At 36.4% G+C, this 18,247-nt stretch overlaps 2 protein-coding genes across 3 annotated transcripts in view; both read right to left on the reverse strand.

Moving 5' to 3' along the window:
• LOC110040292 (uncharacterized) overlaps positions 1-5,756 on the reverse strand; it is a 31,250-nt gene extending 25,494 nt beyond the window's left edge. The window contains exons 1-4 of the mRNA XM_089276719.1: positions 5,669-5,756; positions 4,945-5,211; positions 3,804-3,875; positions 2,196-2,675 (exon numbers count right to left, since the gene is read on the reverse strand). Coding sequence (XP_089132845.1) covers positions 2,196-2,675; positions 3,804-3,875; positions 4,945-5,211; positions 5,669-5,756 — 907 coding nt within the window. The remainder of the gene's footprint in view (positions 1-2,195; positions 2,676-3,803; positions 3,876-4,944; positions 5,212-5,668) is intronic.
• The window catches only part of LOC149098671 (uncharacterized), a 221,759-nt gene extending 204,273 nt beyond the window's left edge, over positions 1-17,486 (reverse strand). Inside the window, exons 1-3 of one of the 2 annotated variants that reach the window (XR_016203868.1) lie at positions 17,278-17,486; positions 14,776-14,909; positions 13,138-13,566 (exon numbers count right to left, since the gene is read on the reverse strand). The gene's annotated coding sequence lies outside the window, so the exon portion shown is untranslated. Of the gene's footprint in view, positions 1-13,137; positions 13,567-14,775; positions 14,910-17,277 lie in introns of those variants that run through there. The other variant, XM_089278330.1, reaches the window with a different exon arrangement.
• Positions 17,487-18,247: the final 761 nt, after the last annotated feature.

The following is an 18,247-nucleotide window of genomic DNA, read 5'->3' on the forward strand; positions in this document are numbered from 1 at the left end:
AGTGAGGTATAGACTGAACGAAACACTTGAGCCTGCGGTACGTACATAAATAATTAACACTTTCACCTTCCGGTAGCTTGTGCACAAGTAGCTCAATGTGATAAGCGCCGGTTCACCATGCGAGACATTGGGAGGTGGAATCCTGGTGGTGACTACTGATTATTTGTTACGAAAAATTGTCTAAGTCAATTTCTAGAACAATCTAGAACCGGAAGTCATTCAGCCGTGACCAATTTGTTTAAGAACATTCCAGAACGTCCTAATCCTTATGTAATCACTCAGATTAGAAACTGTGTCAAACTACTTAATTTAGTTCCAAATAGAAGTTTCTAGAACTTTAAGCCTCATGTATATTAGAGCGAGAGGTTCTGCTGTAAGAGAGATTGATTCAAATTTGAAGAAGCTTAGTGTTGTAAATTTGCGAAGTTACCTGACGGAAATAAATTAGTTTGTTGCTGTAACCAGAGATCCTGAGTTCTGTCTGGAATCAACCCTGCTCTTCAACGATACTCGTAACATTATTTTCCCTTTCTTCTTCATTGTTTTTTCTCTTTCTGTCAACAAATCATTTACCGAAAGGTAGCGTTTGTCTTTCAGTTTCTTGTGTTAAAAAAATCGTCTGTAGACTTCAATCATTCGTTTATATCGATTGCTTTCGAAATCACAATATCGCGTAGGTTTGTGAAGGAAAAACCACGAAGGTTTTCCCTGAATCGAATTGCTGAGGAAGAACCAAAAGTACTTTCTTTACAATGAAAAAGTCGTTATACCTTCTACCTCCCGAAAATAACTAACTTGACACGCTGCAAGCGACTGTAAAACGACCTGACACGGCTCATGTTCGAAACCCAGGAAGATTCCTACATGAAAAGGTCGGGGATGCTCGTCCTCCTGGGTACAAATCAAGGATTCTGGTCTCACTTAGTATGTTGATGACGAAACGTCACCATTTTTAGCTGTCAAAGTATCTTTAGGGTGCACTCGAGGAAATAATAATAAAAGAAACGCTCTCATTTAATTTCTGTTTTCAGGCTTGATTTCCGCTGATCTCTCGAGTACGCGAGTCGGGTCTACAATTATAGTTGAAAACTTGTCAAAAATCCCAGCTGGTTGGACGCTTACCAGTTGACTATTTACAAGATGTGGAGAAATTAAATTTGGGACCACCCAACACAAATCTATCTCGTGGCAGAGAGAGGGATTTCAACCCGGGAACTGTGGATTACAAATCCAGCCCCTTAACCACTTGACCTCTGCCACCACCTCTAGTTGGAGAAATTTTACCAAATATAAACGACAACTCTAATTATCAAAACTGGTCATTCAAGGTTCTCAGGTCTCAGGTAGTTATGATGAATTTCTTAAGACTATCAAGAGAAAGCGTTCCTCACACCTGGGTTTCTACTCTCTTCAGGTATCACAAAACAATAACTTTTGTTGCACAATATATTCAACCACGTGAGTGGGTGCACCAATCCTACATCATGCAACCTCGCAATATCAAAATTCCTCTTCTCGTTTGGCTTTTAATTTTCTTTCAGCAACGACAGCAGGCAGTGCCATTTCACCAAGCTTATCACTTTCTCGTTGTGGATGAGGACTTTCGAATAAGACGAAGAAACCAATGAGGAATTATGCTGATGTTTTTGAGTCAAATGAATCAACAAAACGCGCCAGGAAGAAGAAGAGCTTGGTTTGGGCCACATCCACAAACCTAGTTTCGCAGTTTGCACATAAATCTAGTGCTGAATTTTCATTGGAAAGAACATTTTAGAGGGACACGCAAAACCTTTGAGTATTTATGCGACCTTGTGAGGGTGGACTTGCAGAAACAGCGTACGAGGTTTAGAGTCTAGAGATAAGAGTCAACTCCTCTGACACCTATAAGTGAACCATCCTTCAGTTACATTTGCTTAACTACAGTGATTTAGTCTCGCTATCTAGAAAATTGTAATTAGATAGGTGCCTTATTGCACATGGTAAGACCCTATCAGCCCTTTGCCTGCCATAATTTAACTTAGCTCGGTAAAGTGTATATGATATGTATTTGAAACTTTGTTCATTTCAATGTGTGGCTTGTTACAATGTACATCATGGCAAGGCACTGCTCATTTCAATCAAAGTCAACTAGATGACATCCATTTGAACTCTACATTAGGATAATTAACTTGATAATCATATATTTTTGAACCAACCTAATTCCTGGAAGAATTGTTTACATTCCTCGTAGTCATCTTCTCTTATGGTAGTCTTCAGCTTCAACTCGGCAAGGCCAAGATCAGTGAGGATATCCTCTGTTACAAGACATTTTTGCACCACTTCATCCAGATGCCCACATGTATAGTCAGCCCAGAGTTCTTCAAGGACCTGCAATGATGCACACTTGACTGTGATTACCAGACTGCCAGACTTAACATCTTCGATCAGAACACCTCTCATACTGGTTAAATATTTAAGGAAGTCATCAAATCCCTTTCTGTCAGATGGTTTCACACTGTGATAGTAATCCAGTCCAATTCTAAGAAAAAACTTTTCAGCTGAGCGAGTGTCATCCTCTGTCGGCACTGCTCCTTCAGTTCCTTCCTTGCATTGTGCCAAGTTTGTTGAATCTGAAGTCCTATTCAGTCCTTTTGCTTTAACAGTTTCACAATCAATTCTTATCTCAACAGAATTGGCTGTTGACAAAACATAGCCATGTCAATTACAGAGAGGAAGTGCCATTTTTTTGCAGATGGAAAAAACAGTTAAGACATTGTAAAACTGTCGGGTAATGGATTTTCTCGCAGGGAAAAATTCAGAGCATGTTAGAGGAGGAGGTATTTCTTTATTGCAGTGGGTGATGGTTATGTTTAATTCTTGTTGTTTTTCTCAATTGATTTTCTCAACCTGAAAATAGATATTTTCATCTCATACTGTTTTTATATAATTATATTGTTTCAATTTAACGTAAAACAAAAGTACCTGGTATAACAAAAACAAAAAAAACAACAGTCAAACAACAAACAAACAAACAAACAAGAATATACCATTTGGCCTTAGAGTGCCATAGCCCACAATGCATTTCATCAGCAACCAGCAATTAAGGACGCCATTTTGTACACAAGGGCCATGACACTCTTAGGCCACAAGCTTTGTTTTGCTTTACCGGTGGCAAAAATACCCCAGTGCTTTTTATAGGCTAAACTAAAAAAAATATATAAAACTGTAATATAATATAATTCTTTTGACATTAAAGACGAATAAACAACTGTAGAACAAAAACAGATAATGAAGAAATTACCCAGTATACAATCATGATATGAAAGTTGATGGACTCTCGAGTGACACAAAATCCATTCTCCCTCAAAGCTGGTTTGGTTGGTTAGGAGTCAATGGGTTAATGAGCCTCAGCAACTTTTAAACCAACTGTTTGATTGGTTAATTTTTTTCTGTTGACTTTTGCGATATGAAATGTTACAAAAAGAACATTTCAAAGCTTGCTTTCAAGGGTGCAAGGGATAGTTTCATGTTTAAAGAGCTTATAAGTTTTTAACTGATACTAAGGAGTGAAAACATGGAGAATTTCAGCCTGGATGGACAGGGGGAAGAGGAGATGAGATTTCAGCCTGGCTTCTTAAACAAACCCTCTTGAAATGGAGCAAACGATAACAATAGTTATATGCAGAAAGTGTCAGTCAGGACTGAAAATTCCACTTGACTTTCATCACAAAGCTAAACTTAAATTCCACCATGAAGAACAGCATCACAGCATGACAGTGGGCTTCAGCACCCCATACAACTACAATTATCGCTAATAACAGTACCTGCAAACCTGGGTCGTTTAGCATCTGGATGGTTACTTGAACATGGCAACTCTCTCTTCCCAGCTGGTATGTCTGCAAGGGAAACACATTGTCGAATTAATTTGACTGTGCTGGTAAAGATGATACACAACAGTGAACTACACTGTACACTTTATAGAAATAACACGACATCAATGTAGTGGTTCTTTAGACAATGGACAGCTTCAGAAAAACGTTAGATATCGTATCAGAGAAATAATTTGTATTGGTGAAGTTCTCTTTTTTGGAAAGTTTATTTGATTAATTTAATTAAAACAAACACAACAAAATATGACTATTTATTGATCAAATGTTCAACTTACAAGAGAGCTCTATCCCCAAACAGTTTTCAGTTTCTCTGTTCTTGTTTTTTGTGGCAATATTGTTCCCTAATACATGCACACAAACGTGAAACATATACAAAACTTTGTCTCCAAATTTTTTTGTTTCTAAAGCTCAATGGAAGCTTTTAATTTATAATATTTTGAGGCTTGAAAATGCAGGACATGGCCATCCACAAGTTCTATGTCAGGTTTTTTCCTCTTATGTTTAATTTCTATCACTTGCCACTCGGTCTACATGTAATAAAAAGGTACAGATTAACCTACAAGCTGTAGGTTACTAAAGTTCCTTCATGTTTTTGCATTGGATAAGCGCCACCCAAAGTACCTAAAACTGACATTAAATTTTGTCTCTAAGGCTGTAGAGTGCATAGCAATCCTGTGTGAACTTGTTGAGATTTTCACAATTTCACAGAGGGTGCTCCTAGAACTCCTAGAGGAAATAACGTTACCTTTAGGGCCCCTCCTTAGCTAAATCTGTACCTATGGGGCTGATTTCATAGCAGTAACCAAACACCTTGATTTGCATCATCTATAAGGGTTTCCTTACAATCTACAAGACTTTCTTTTTTAATCTTGATACATTTGCCACAATACAATAGTTTTCACTTAAATATATGGCACAAAGTAGTGTTCCTTAACTCAGGGCTGTCACTTATTTTTGAAGTAGGCAGGGAAATGAAAAAAGTAGCTGGGATTAGGGTCTGCCTACTTCACAAATTACTGACTGCCCTGGTTCAAGATGTTGTACTCTAAGAAAATGAATCACATAGCTTCCTTACGACAAAATTCTTTGGCCAAGTTATCAAGACCAACTCTACTATGACACAAGGCATTGTAGAGGTTATGATAAGGTGTAGCCGAAGTTGTATTTCGCCAGCGAAGTAACATCTCAAGTGGTTTATCTTCTGCATTAGCAGTTATATCATCCAATACATCATGAGGAATGCCAAGGGGAATTCCCAGTCTTTTCCACACTTTACCAATCTGTCCTGCCAAATCATTTAGTTCAAGGTCACTAGGTTTGCCTTTTTTAAAAGCACCTGTATCTGAAAGAGGAGAAGCTTGCAGTTAACCAATGATGCAATTTTACTACATTATAATCCAAGTGATAAAAACAACATCTATCCTTTTAGTGAAACATGCAATTTATTCACAGCACCTAATGCTGATCAATACCATCATACCATTTTAGGAAGCAGCGTGGCTGAGTGGTTTATGGTGCCGGCGTTGTAATTCTGAGGTCCCGGGTTCAAGGCCTCCACCCTGCCACTAGCAGAATTTGTTTCTCGGTAGTCCCGAGTTCAAATTCTTGGGCACACTTTGTAAATTAAGCCAACTGGTCTGCCTCCTGCCAATTGGGATTTTTAACTATGTTACATTTATTTGAAACATTTGTTTCCTTTGTTTCAGAGGCATGCCTGTAAACTAGCTAAGTTAAGGCTTGTATAGCTACTGTAAGTGCATGACCACTACAAGTAAGATCTACATTTTTTTTTACATTACCATGTGTCAAACAAGCTTCAGGTTCATAAAATAAATCTTTGTACACAAAATTACACTTTCCACTTGTTTGATCCTTTTCCCAAACCATTTTTTTTCCTTTTTCAGACCTGATGTAAGAAGTGAAAGTAAAAACTGGTGGATTTCCATATTTTGTATTATGATACAAAATTATTAACTTTAGATGATTTCCAATTTGGTATTCCTCAGTCTCGGCACCCCAGTGTTTGTGAGTCTCACTCGATGGATTCCAAATCAATGTAATTCGTTATGAACTGCTTACAGTACATGTACCTTATCTTCGAGGCATTTAAAATTCTTTTTCCAACAGTTTCTTTGATTTTACAGCTGAGAAGTTGTTTCATCAAGTGATCTCACAAAGAACGAAGCATAACGCTTTGCATCCATAATGGCGGTTGACATGAAACTTTAAATTTACATGTACTTCATGTAAGTGAGTAGTTGCAAAATGTTACAATTTTGTGACGTCTTACATGAATCAAAACAAAACTCATAAACAAACTCTTGAGAGTGAGCAGTACGGACTGGAAATCATCTTTAAAGGTCTTTCTCGCCCATATTAGGACCAAGTGGAAAAAGAAGATCCTAGCAAGGGCTATTGGAATCCACAAAGAAAACTGGTGGTAACGACGCATTTTTCCAATCTCAAACAAAAATGCTGACGTCAGCATTTTTCTGAAAAAGAAGGAAAAGATAATTCTTCACAGATTTCCTTAGAAGTTGCCTTTACATAAAGAAAGGCAAACACATTTATAACGATCTTTAACTACGTGGTAAATGGTAGTTAACATGAAAACGACTTCTGGTATGTTTTTAATAAACCAAATTGTCACAACAGTGCTTTTAGTGTCCCTGACAGCTCTCCTCTGGTTTAGCCAAAATACAGTCTATATAGCCTTAGTTTAATTTCTCACAACCAGAAACTTATCACATGCTAAATAGGCTTGCCACTTAACCATTTCAAAACATAAAATGTAGGGGTAACCACCTGTTTTTCAAAGTTCAACATGTAATGCTGTTTTGATTTATCTTTTTTCATAATCTTTTTTGCTGCCCTTTACATTTTTACTTGTCACTTCCACAGTAAGTCAAACAAATGAGTCTCTTGCACTTGTTTTGCATGTTTTGCATGTACATTGTACCTGTTTACAGTTGGAAGCCATCAACAGTAAGTGGTTGGCAATATTCTGCTATTCTGGGATCCCTAGCTAGTTTCAGAACAGGTTCATTTAACTTGATTTGGTCACAATTTTACCATTTTAGTCATGCACTTGTTAGTCAGTAGTTGATTGTGTCAGTGCAGTTTTAATCCCAGCATGCACGTGGCATGTAATAATGCCTTGAATTGTATGGTGTGCAGAACAGGTGCACACTAAAACCTAATAGGAAGCACAGTCCTTTATTTTGCTCCTAGAAATGAGAGATTTAAACAAATTGACATCAAAACTTGAATTCTGGAGAAAAGAATGCTTGATTCTCGTCAACATAAGTATGTTCTGTAATCATTCCAAAAATCTGTTAGAAGAGACATATCCGCAATCCTTTTGGACATAACTGCATTGCTAGCGAGACTAGCACAAACAATTACCAAGATATATAGGAATAATTAATACTGTGATGTTTGCTTCCAGGAAAGAAAATTATTATTTTACTTGCACGCACTACAATATATATGTAGTACCCTTATTATTGTATTGCACCAAGCTGCGGGACTTCTTCCTACAGTTGACTAAAGGTGCACTTTTTTCAGGCTGGAAGTATCATAAGACTTAATAGGACAGGGATTTCAAACATTAATTGATTATTTATCCCAGAAATAAGATCTAGTGGGCCACATTAGGTTTGTGAAAGGGGTTTCAGGCTAGAAGCTACGTGTAAATAAAAGGTAAGCCTTTCCTGTCAAGAACACTGTTATATGGATAGGTCTTTGACCTTGGGCCAGGGCATCCTTGTATAAAACTTTGTTACTTTCCTTCCCCCTCTCTATGGACAAACCATATAAATTGTAAATAAAAACATTCCTTTCACTTCAGGTTCATGATTGAAACAAAACTGTCTGAAATCATTCTTATAATATTGAAGAAAAATTTTTTTCTATAGATTTCCTGTTTACCTGCAAGCTACATGTACAATCCAACTGTTTATGTTTGACAGCTTAAAGTAAACAAGATTTTGCCAATATCCATGTCTCACTATAATTAAGTGAAATTGGGCAAAATACTCTTGGCAGTCCTGGCATTCTCAAGTTGATTGTCTAAAATAATTTCAAAATCATCTATTGTAATTTTTGCATAATAGTAATCATTGTTATACAGTTGTTTCATAATGTTAACTTAACAAGGACCATAACAATTTACCTTGACCCAAAATGCACTGCTGACTCATATTCATAATTATATTGTCAATTTTGGACTGACTGGTAAGTACATGTATGGTGAACTCTCATTTAATAATTTCATTTTGAAACAGACTGTTGTTATTCTTTGACACTACATCATGTACAAGATAATACGATAACAATGTTCCAATTCCAATCAAAATTAATTATTATCCATTTTAAAATTTATAAGCTGTCTGGGTAAACAACCTGTTATTTGATTTTTGGATTTCTTTTCTATTTGAGTAATCTGGCCTCAAGCCCTGGCTGGAAACATTGTATTGTGTACTTGAGCAAGACACGTAACTCTCACAGTGCCTCAGTATCCACTCAGGTATATAAATAACTATTGGCAAATTTAATATTGCGGGGTAACCCTGCAATCGACTAGCACCCCATCCGGGGGTAGTAGAAATACTCCTAGTCACTTCATGCTACAGAAACTGGGATGAGTGCTGACCTGATGGGCCACTTGGCTCATATGCAGACTTTACTTCCACTTCGAAGTTGCTGTTTGCCTCTTTTTTAGAACGAATGCTCGTGCAAAACATTTCACATGAACATGACTTGATTTCCAAGAGAATGGACGTACAGGTGATATCCATTTTCATACGAATAGTTTTGCACAAAGACTCGTTTTGCCACAGAGGCAAAAATCAACTATTCATCAATGAGCTGATTAATAATAACAATTACATGTAATAATATTTTGTCAACTACTAATAAAAGTAATCAAGATGTTCAGCTGACTGTCTTCCTCTGAGTTCAAGATGCAATCTATTGTTCTAATAAATACCTTGGGTCTTGGATTGGGATTCTTGGTTTGAACTGCTATCTCTGTTATTTTCAGGTGCCGACATTGTAACAAACAGGAGCACTTAGAGATTTCCCTACAAACAAAGTACATACAAACAAAACTCATTGAATACAGAGACAAAATAGGTAACCAAGTCACTCTAAAATAAGTTATTCCCTTGGAGCGAATTAAAACAATCAGTGCACTAGGGTTACACATGTACATGTATGTAGATATTGTAGGTCAAAAAGTAAATTCAGGTTACAATGAAAATATTTATAGTAATTTCTTTGTCTGTTAACCCTAATTACTCATGGACCATTGAATAATTGGGGTTAGAAGACAAAGGAAATAAATTATTAAGAATAAAACTAGGTTAAAATCCTTTTAAACTGAATTTCATTTCAACCTACAACATAGACATTAGTGCTAATGGCTTCTCTACAATTTATTAACGTCGGCCTTTTGATGACAGGCATGACTGGATTATAAAATAATTCCTGATTCTAGAATGGAAAAGGTCCAGCTTCAAAATAAGAGCAAAAAGTGGAGTCTTACTAAAATATGCAGTGTAACGCCATTAAAAATCTGCTGGTTTTCTTGCATCTCCCATTATTGTCTAGCTACTGATAGTTAAAATACAATCACATGCAGCTGATGCACATATTCTTCAAATGAAAGTTATTATAATCATGATTTTTTTGGCTTTAGAATGTCTGCTAATTAATTAGTGACTATTTCCCCTCATTTTCTATGAGTGACACACAGACAGCAGAGTTCACTATTTTCTCTTAGATATCTGGCTCCTAAATATTTGTGACTAAATTCTTGTATAAATCATATGAACCAATCAATCGACAAATTTTACATGTAAATGCAATGTAAATGCTCTAAATTGATCAAGAGTACATGTACATATAGAAAATAGCCCAAAGAAATATGTGTGCTGACTTTTCCCTGATAAAAATAAAATTTCCCTGACCAAATAAATACAAAAATATGTCAAATTAATATAGTAACCGCTTCTGGTGTGAACTTACAGGCATCCTTTCCACTTGTTCTTTATAAGACTTACACAGGTTTTGACAATGTTTTTTTCTTCATTAAGGAGAAATATTGTTGAGATCACAGTGACCCCAAATGTACTGTTTCTTCCAGCTTTCAATGGTATTTTAATACCATGAATCACCTGGTTTAAAAACCAGGCAATTCATCAATCGGTATTGATTATTGTGTGTGCGGAGTTCACACTAAGCTGGCAGCTGAGAGTTTGTCTGTTTACAAGAGTCACGTGATCGAAAGGAATTCTACTAATTCTGCTAGTTGGCTTGTGCAAGTGGATTTTCTGCCTCCTTCATGTTGGCCGCTTTGCTTTTGTGTACCATTTATAGGTTTAAGACACTTCATTTTATTTTCCTAACTTTCAGATGACAAGGTTAGGCGTTGTTTTTTCTTTATACATGTAGCTTGTTTTGAGATGTGGTACATGTACGTTGTCTGTTTGCATGTATTGAAAATCTATCTTCGTATCCTTCATAATTGCCTATTTAATCTTATGTTAAATTGCATGTCTGTTTTCATTTATTGCAAATCCAGCTTCCTAATTTTGAGTAGACTTTGAAAATGTTGATTGCAGTTGTATTGTTTATTGATAGCTTTCTTTCATCATTCCTTCAGGTGTCCATATCGGGAGTTAGTTTGCTCACACAACTGCCAACATATCAAAACTCAGTCAATTTGGCTTGTGGTTAACGCAGGTTGCACAGGAGCTGGTACGCCTTCGCAGGCTAAAATTTATCGGCCTCAATGTTGGGGCAGGTTGCCCTATATAGCAAAAGGAGTCATTGTACTTTTATAAGCCAATATCTCGCTAGGCAACATTTATATCGGCTTGAACTGATTGATGTAGCACTTCAAAGTAAGACATATTGTCAGAGATTGTCAGAAACTCTCAGAAACCGAGAAAGACTGCCTTGCAATTGCATTGTACATGCATTGTTAGAAATACTCTTGAACAGTGTTAACAGTCACCCTGTTGTTGCTTTTTCAAGATCAAAAGTTAGTATGCAAGTCTCGGTTGAACAATATAGTGGTCAAAGATTGGCTTTCATAACCATTTCGTGAATGCAAAGGATGCCTTATCACGTAGGGATCAGTTCTGGAATATAATGCGCATAGCGCCAATTATGGACAATGATGTCGTATTGTGGAAAATTTGCTACACTTCCTGGAGCCAAGATGTCAGTTCTCATGCCAAAATTGAAACAAGTTGTTACACAATACACAATGTGGAATGAAATGATGCTTTGGTTGACACAAATGATGTGCTACAATGTGTATATTTCATGACTTATAAGGCAAACAAGGTGATGATGTGGAGGAAAATCTTACATCAACCCTACAATTTTTGATGTCACGCACCCCAACTAAACGTAAATGCTCTAAACATAAACACCATCTAAAATTACTTGCAAGTGGCTTCCAGAATAACTTAGAGGTAAAACACTTGCCGCAACACATTGGATATCAAAACAAATATTGTAGAGGGATTATTACAGTTTAAGATAAGAATACTACTCCAAATAACTATAATACTATTTACTAATTAAAATTTCTCAAATTACCCCAATTGTGATGGCACAAATGTCTTTGCATTTTAAAATGAGGTTAAAAAGTTCGCCTTTGATGTTTGTGTAATAGAGTTGACAAGGTTAAGTGATTTAATAAGTCAACAGGGTCAATTCCTGAGGTTCGTGCTTTCAGCATCCGGTTTTCTTTACAAGATCTTATCAACTTCAGTGCAACACAAATAAAGAGGAAAACAGAGACAGCTAGCAACGTCAACAAAATGTCACTCAAAAACCTACCGTGACAATCAAAACACAGAACTATAACAATGTCATCTGATAATAAATTCCAGGTCAAATGCATAATTATGTTTCTTTGCAAGACTCAGCTTTTCTCCTGCAAATTTAACCAATGAATATCCCATCTCTCTTATCTCACTCCCTCATGGGTAAAACAGGTAATAAATAAGCATTGTGGGTTCACCATCACCTTTTCTTCAAAACATATCCCAATTTATAGCACATTAATTGTTACTAAATGTTATTCCTAGAACTACTTGGTTAAAATCGGGACTGAGGGATTTTATGTAGCATGATATTTTTATTTCGCATGTAATAAACCAAAGACCTTCATTGATGTAAAAAGGCTCCGTTCCTCGAACGGTCTTACACAACTGAACATAATTCTCGTCAAAAAAAGGTGTAACACTGCAACAAAGGTACAGAGTGACATACAGTAATAGCGGTGCTGATGGGCTCTTGTAAGTAGACTAAAAACACTACAGGGGAAGGGTTAGGGATCGGGTGGCAAAAAATGCGAGGAAGAAGGGGAAGGAACAGCACCCTATCCCGATAAAGAAGCCCATTTCCAATAAGCAGCCCAATTTAGTTTCCTCAACCCGTAAAATTCAAAAAAAAAAAAACGACGACGCTACCCACACACAAGTACGCAGTGCAGACCTATTTTTATGATTGTTATCGAAAATTATTTTTGTCCTTTTAAATTGAGTTACACCGACAAAATTTGTCTATAATGGTTTTCTTGAGTAAATTTATCATAGCCTGCATATTTTTTACAATCATTAACAAAATAACAAGAACGGAAATAACTGGCAGAAACATTTTTGGGCTTTAAATCTTTCTTTGTTAGTTTATGACACTGAAAGAAGCTCAGTCCAGAGTACAGGGGTGGCTGTAGCAGCGTAAAACCCTCCAGTCTCATTGCAGTGTCAACATTAAGATGAAGCAAAATAAACAACAGAGTCAGTGTTCTGGTGATTTCAATTATTTGCATCAGGAAATAAACGTACAGAGTAGATCTTGAAGTAGGCCAAAAGGAAAATGATTATAATCTATAGTAAAGTGGCATGCTGAAGATGAGCGTCTTGTGTTGTTCCAGGTTTATTTTACACAATGTTACAAAGCCATCTTCGAATAGTCCAGGCGATTATTGTCGACTTTTTTTAAAATTGATAACAATGGACATTCCTGAAGACAGGAATTATCAATTCTTATCGATATCAACAGCAATCGATAAAGAAATTTCTCTGTGAGTTATAAATTGTTACAATATTGATTGCCAATATCAATCAATAGCAATCAGTGATTGATATCAATTGAATCAGTTGATTTCCGATATCGATTTTAATTGATTGACTACACCTCCATGGTATTAAATCAGCCATGTTAACTTTTTTCCATTTTCCCTGGCTTTTCTTCAAAATGTCAATTTCCCCTGAATCAAAATAAATTTCCCTGACTTTTCCCAGTGACCTGGAAGAAATTTTTTTTCCATGACCGTTTTCTGACCTGTGGCAACCCTGCACATGTTCTCCATGTTTCTTTTGAGTCATAGAAACACTCATGGAAGTTTGAAAGAACTACATGTAAATATAATGAAAAGGCTGTGGAAACATTTGCCTGTTGGCTTGTGTTTCCACAGCATTGCTCGTTCTCCCAAACATCCACTCATGTTTCTACAGAACATGGTCAGACAACTTGATAGAAACATGGTACAAGTTTTCTGTTTCTTAAAATACAGTCACAGTTTTATTGTTCTGTTTTAGTAAATTCAATTACCTTGCTCTTGGTTAAGCTGTCATAACTGCACACTGTGACATTTCTTTGGCAAAATGCACCACTAAAAGATGAAAAATTATGACAAGTAAGTTTTTAACAAAACTGATACCATATGTACCTTAAACTTGCATAATTTTATACTAAAAACTGTATGTGCATTGCTTACGAAAATAACAGTCAAATCCTTGATCTGGAAATAACAATCAGTCATGGGACATTGTTCAACTAAATTTGTAAAATATTTTTTTTTACTAACTAATTATGATTGAACATCATGACTGAGGACAGGGTCTAAAAGCACTCATGAGTGACAAAAAAAAAGTATCAGATGTTTTGTTTTTTGCAAGAAGTAGAGAAATAGACTGGAAAAAAACAAAATTGACCGACCTCGTACCGAACCGGTATTACGACAAAACAAACTCGAATCTGGCCCATTCAGCGCCTCATTCACTTGCGCTAACGAAGCAACAGTAAGAGAATTGCATAATTATATGAATAACAAAACTAGCAGCAAATACCACGCTTCAGTGACTTCATCATTTAGCAAAACAAAGGTTTCTTTTGTTTTTCAGTCAACAAAAGATCAACAAAAGATCTCCAAAAGATACCCTTGGAAAACTGAGTTTTTTGCATACGTTATTTCTCAAAATCGAAACACAAGTCAGTCTGCCAAAAATTAGCTTGATCCTGCAAAAAATAAAAATCGGCCCAAAATGCCATATACGCCCTTTTTCCATGAAAGCCTTCATATAAAAGCACATAAAATAAATTTTTCAGACATATTCATATTTTTGTATGACTTTTGGCATTTTTTTTGAAAAATTTTGGATGTTTGATACTTTTTTGCGGTTTCATTGGCAGAGCTCTACTTTAAACAACTTTTTGTTGGCAATCTCCCAGATTTTGATTTTTTAGGGTTGGCATCTCTGTTAATGGACAGTTACTGAATACACACTGTACCTCTTGCTGGGACAAATATGAATTCATAAACTTAACTGCTTCAAAAAAATATCAAAAAAATCTGCTTGTCTCACTGTATGACATTTCCTATGCAATTTTCACTGACTGTAACAATTACTGACAGTAATATTGTTTGTAAAGGTTGATCACCTCTTTGTGACAGCAAACAGCTGTTTTTCTACATGTACAGTCCAAGAAATCTGCTGCTTTGACAGAGAAATTACCAAATATAACTTTTCTTCTCAGTTTATAGTTTGTATTTAGCCTTTCCCTACTCTCCATTATTGTAATATTATTTTGTTAGACTCACCCAATCTTGTTGAAAACATCATCCTCCAATTTTAAACTTGGAAAAAGATTGACAGAGACAATGTAATTACAATTGTAATCACTGAGTGTTACAGGTAATTCACATGTTGGATTAAGGCCTGCAGCCTGGTTACACTGAAAGAAAAAAGAAAAATGCAAGTTTAAAAACCTCAGAAATGCATTAAAGCCTACAGATAACCATTTTATGTGCAAGGGCAAAATAATATATCTGGGATATGTGTGAGACTAAATTATTGAGGTGTGACCCCATTACAACTTGAATCAGTCATTGTTGGTTCATCCATAAACTAATACTATATTGAGCTCACTGCCATGTATGCCAACTCTCCCAGATTGAGCCTCCCAGATAAAAACTGAATCTCCCAGATACAGACTGAATCTCTCACAAACAGACTGAATCTCCTGGTCTCCTGTATGGGTCAGTAAATCTTGTGGATTGGAAGGAAATTGCCTAGAGTACATTTTTTCACACTCAAATTGATATTTTGACTGACTTTGGCACTTTCAGGAGAATTTTGGAATATTTCATAAACATGCAATTTTTGTGGCTGAATGAGCAAAGTTCTGTATTTCAGTTGAACTCAATTGAACTATATCAAACTCAATCCATGGATTGAGTTCAGCAATCAAACCAAATTGAATATTGGACAATCGAACTAAATCGAACTTTTGATTTCTGATCATTGGATTTTTTTTTTGTAAAACTGGAGTTGAAAATCAATAACAAGTTTTTCAAGGCCCAAGTTATTTCGGTATGACTCGTATTTTTCGTGTTTTCAAGACCAAATAACATGATCTTTGTTCAACCGAATTTACTCACCAAACACAATGTAATGGATTGAGTTCAGTTTGGTTCGATTTGCTTGACTTCAATTGGTTCGGAAATCGAACTCAAGTTTTTCAAGGCCCGAGTTACTTTGGTATAGCTCGTGTTTTTTGTGTTTTCGAGACCAAAAAAACATAATCTTTGTTCAAGTGAATTTACTCACCAAACACAATCAAACGCAAAAATTGAGTTCGATTGGTTCGAAATTCGAACTCACATAAAGGTCGGTGTTCTATTTGATTCAAATGCCAAAGTACTCAATGGAACTCAATCCACAGATTGAGTTTGATTGGGTTCGACTGAGTTTGATTTCTGAACATTCACTTGATTATGCTGGGAGCTTATCACTGCAGCTTAAGTTTCCACCAAACACATGTGATTATACAGCAATTTACATCTCTGATAACGAACTGATCGATCTTCGGTACTCTCAGCTAGTTTGCCAAATTATCACCCAAAATGCCAGTAAACTGACGATACGCAATGCAGAAGCATTTGACAGAAGAGTGTGTAAAGGAATGCGGAAAAAGATAGAATGTGATGCTGATTCATTTCCAGTTACATCTGCACAAAATATTGCGTGACAAAACAAAAATATTGCGTGACTTACCAAACTTATTTTAATTTTGTGTCAAGCAAGTAATTGAAAGCTTCAAAAACAACAAACAAGTGTAGACTGTATAAACAAAAATATCGGTTACATTATATTCCAATACAACAGACACAGATATACATGTAATGAGGATTCTGTTACCCATTTTAATTTTACAAAATAAAGCCCCCAAGCTAAGGATGATTCATTTTTGTATGAAACGGCAAACTTGATTTCACAAAATAAGGCTCTCAAGAGTCATTAGCGCATTTTTCACAATTGGTATTTATAGAAACTGAATAATTATTTCATGTTATCTACACTGTATTTTTATTTAACCAAAAAACATAGATTTCTGTAACAGAAGAGTGGCCAACCCAATACTTGTATCAGAATTAGTTAGAGTAGTCGATCTGATAAAAAGTTGATAAACTGCAACCTGCAACCTGCAAAATACACCTGCCACCGGGGGGCTTGAAAACATGGCGGTTTGCAGCATTCACCAACGAACACCTGATTTCAACACTTTTAAATACCTTATTTTAATCGAGATCACCCCAAAGGGACGCACCCTCAGATTCTCCACGCTCAGATGCATTTGTATTACGTTCCATCACATGAGCTTTCTTTGCCCCCAGGCAATCCCATAATATGCATAAATATAATGCAAACCCCTTGTACCCGTCAAAATTACTAACGCTGAACTTTACTTCGATAGAAATTGTGAGAACTTAACACACAAATATTACACAGAGTTCAAATTCCACCACATTGCAAAAGGAAATCACTAAAGTGATGCGTAATTCTATGCAGATAACTGATAAGCTCATTAAGTCAAAAGTGAAAGTGATTGTTGTCTGATTTCAGTTGATCTTGTTTCTGGAATTTTAAACTGCTAAGTTGTAATTTACAATATGACTAAACATAAAGGGTTTGTTGCTTTAGAGATAAAGAAAGGCTCTGGCTTCACGATGAACTGAAGAGCTTCGATCATCAAAACTCGCGAAACTTATGAACTCAGCGATGCGCAAGAGATAGAGCGACAAGCAGGAACTTCAACTCACCTTATCACAGCTTAAGTTTTCACCAAACACACGTGAATACAGCAATTTACATCTCTGATAACGTACTGATCAATCTTCTGAACTCTCAATTAGTTTGTGAATCACCCAAAACGCCAGTGAATTCACAACGCGCAATGCCGATGGTGTAATTTGAGGGTGTGTAAATTAACGCGGGAATATGCGAAATGTGACGCCGACTCGTTTCCAGGTTGCCCGACAAAATATTGCGTGACTAACCAAACTTATTTGAATTTAGTGTCACGCGAGTAACTGAGCTGGCAACAGTTTCCAGCACTTTTCGAAGAGCTATACTTTAAAGGATGAATACTACTACAATTAAAAAAAAGTGATGCTACAATACTTATAGTGGTATCATACAGATGCCCAGTCATTGGTAAACAAGGTGCGGTCATCCTTTTTATATCACAGGTTACCATAATAACAAAATGACCCGCTAAAAACACCCTTAGTTTTAGCCTTAGGTGCTGATAACTCAAAAACGAGCGCAGTGACCCCCATTCATGATCATTATCAAATTGTGATAAGCTTGATAAGATGCAACTCTTTGCAAAGTTTAAAAAAAATCTGTGGAGTGGGCTCAGAGCCACCTTAAAATTTTCGAAAATTTAAGGTGGCTCTGTAAGTCTGAACATCTCTCTCCCCGATTGTTTTGAGGGGAAGGGGCGGCTGTACATAAGCCAGGTTTCCGCGACTAACCACGAAAGTTTCAAACTACACTTCCCACAAGATTCATCGAATCGAATGTGACGTTATTTTTAAGCTGCAAATGCATCGAGCCGTCAAACGACTGCAATTACCGAGGCCATCCCTACCTCGTCCCTTGGTAACCCCTCCTGATTATAGCACGGTGTGCGTGTGGTTATCAGCCAGCTGGACTCAGAACCTCGGTGTGGTTTACCTAACCATCAAACCCTGCGCTCCCTCTTACCCGGGAAAGTGGCAGTAAGTG

The sequence above is a fragment of the Orbicella faveolata genome, unplaced genomic scaffold, assembly GCF_042242905.1.
Source record: "Orbicella faveolata isolate gen_17 unplaced genomic scaffold, um_ofav_v1 contig_46, whole genome shotgun sequence".
Taxonomy (NCBI): domain Eukaryota; kingdom Metazoa; phylum Cnidaria; class Anthozoa; order Scleractinia; family Merulinidae; genus Orbicella; species Orbicella faveolata.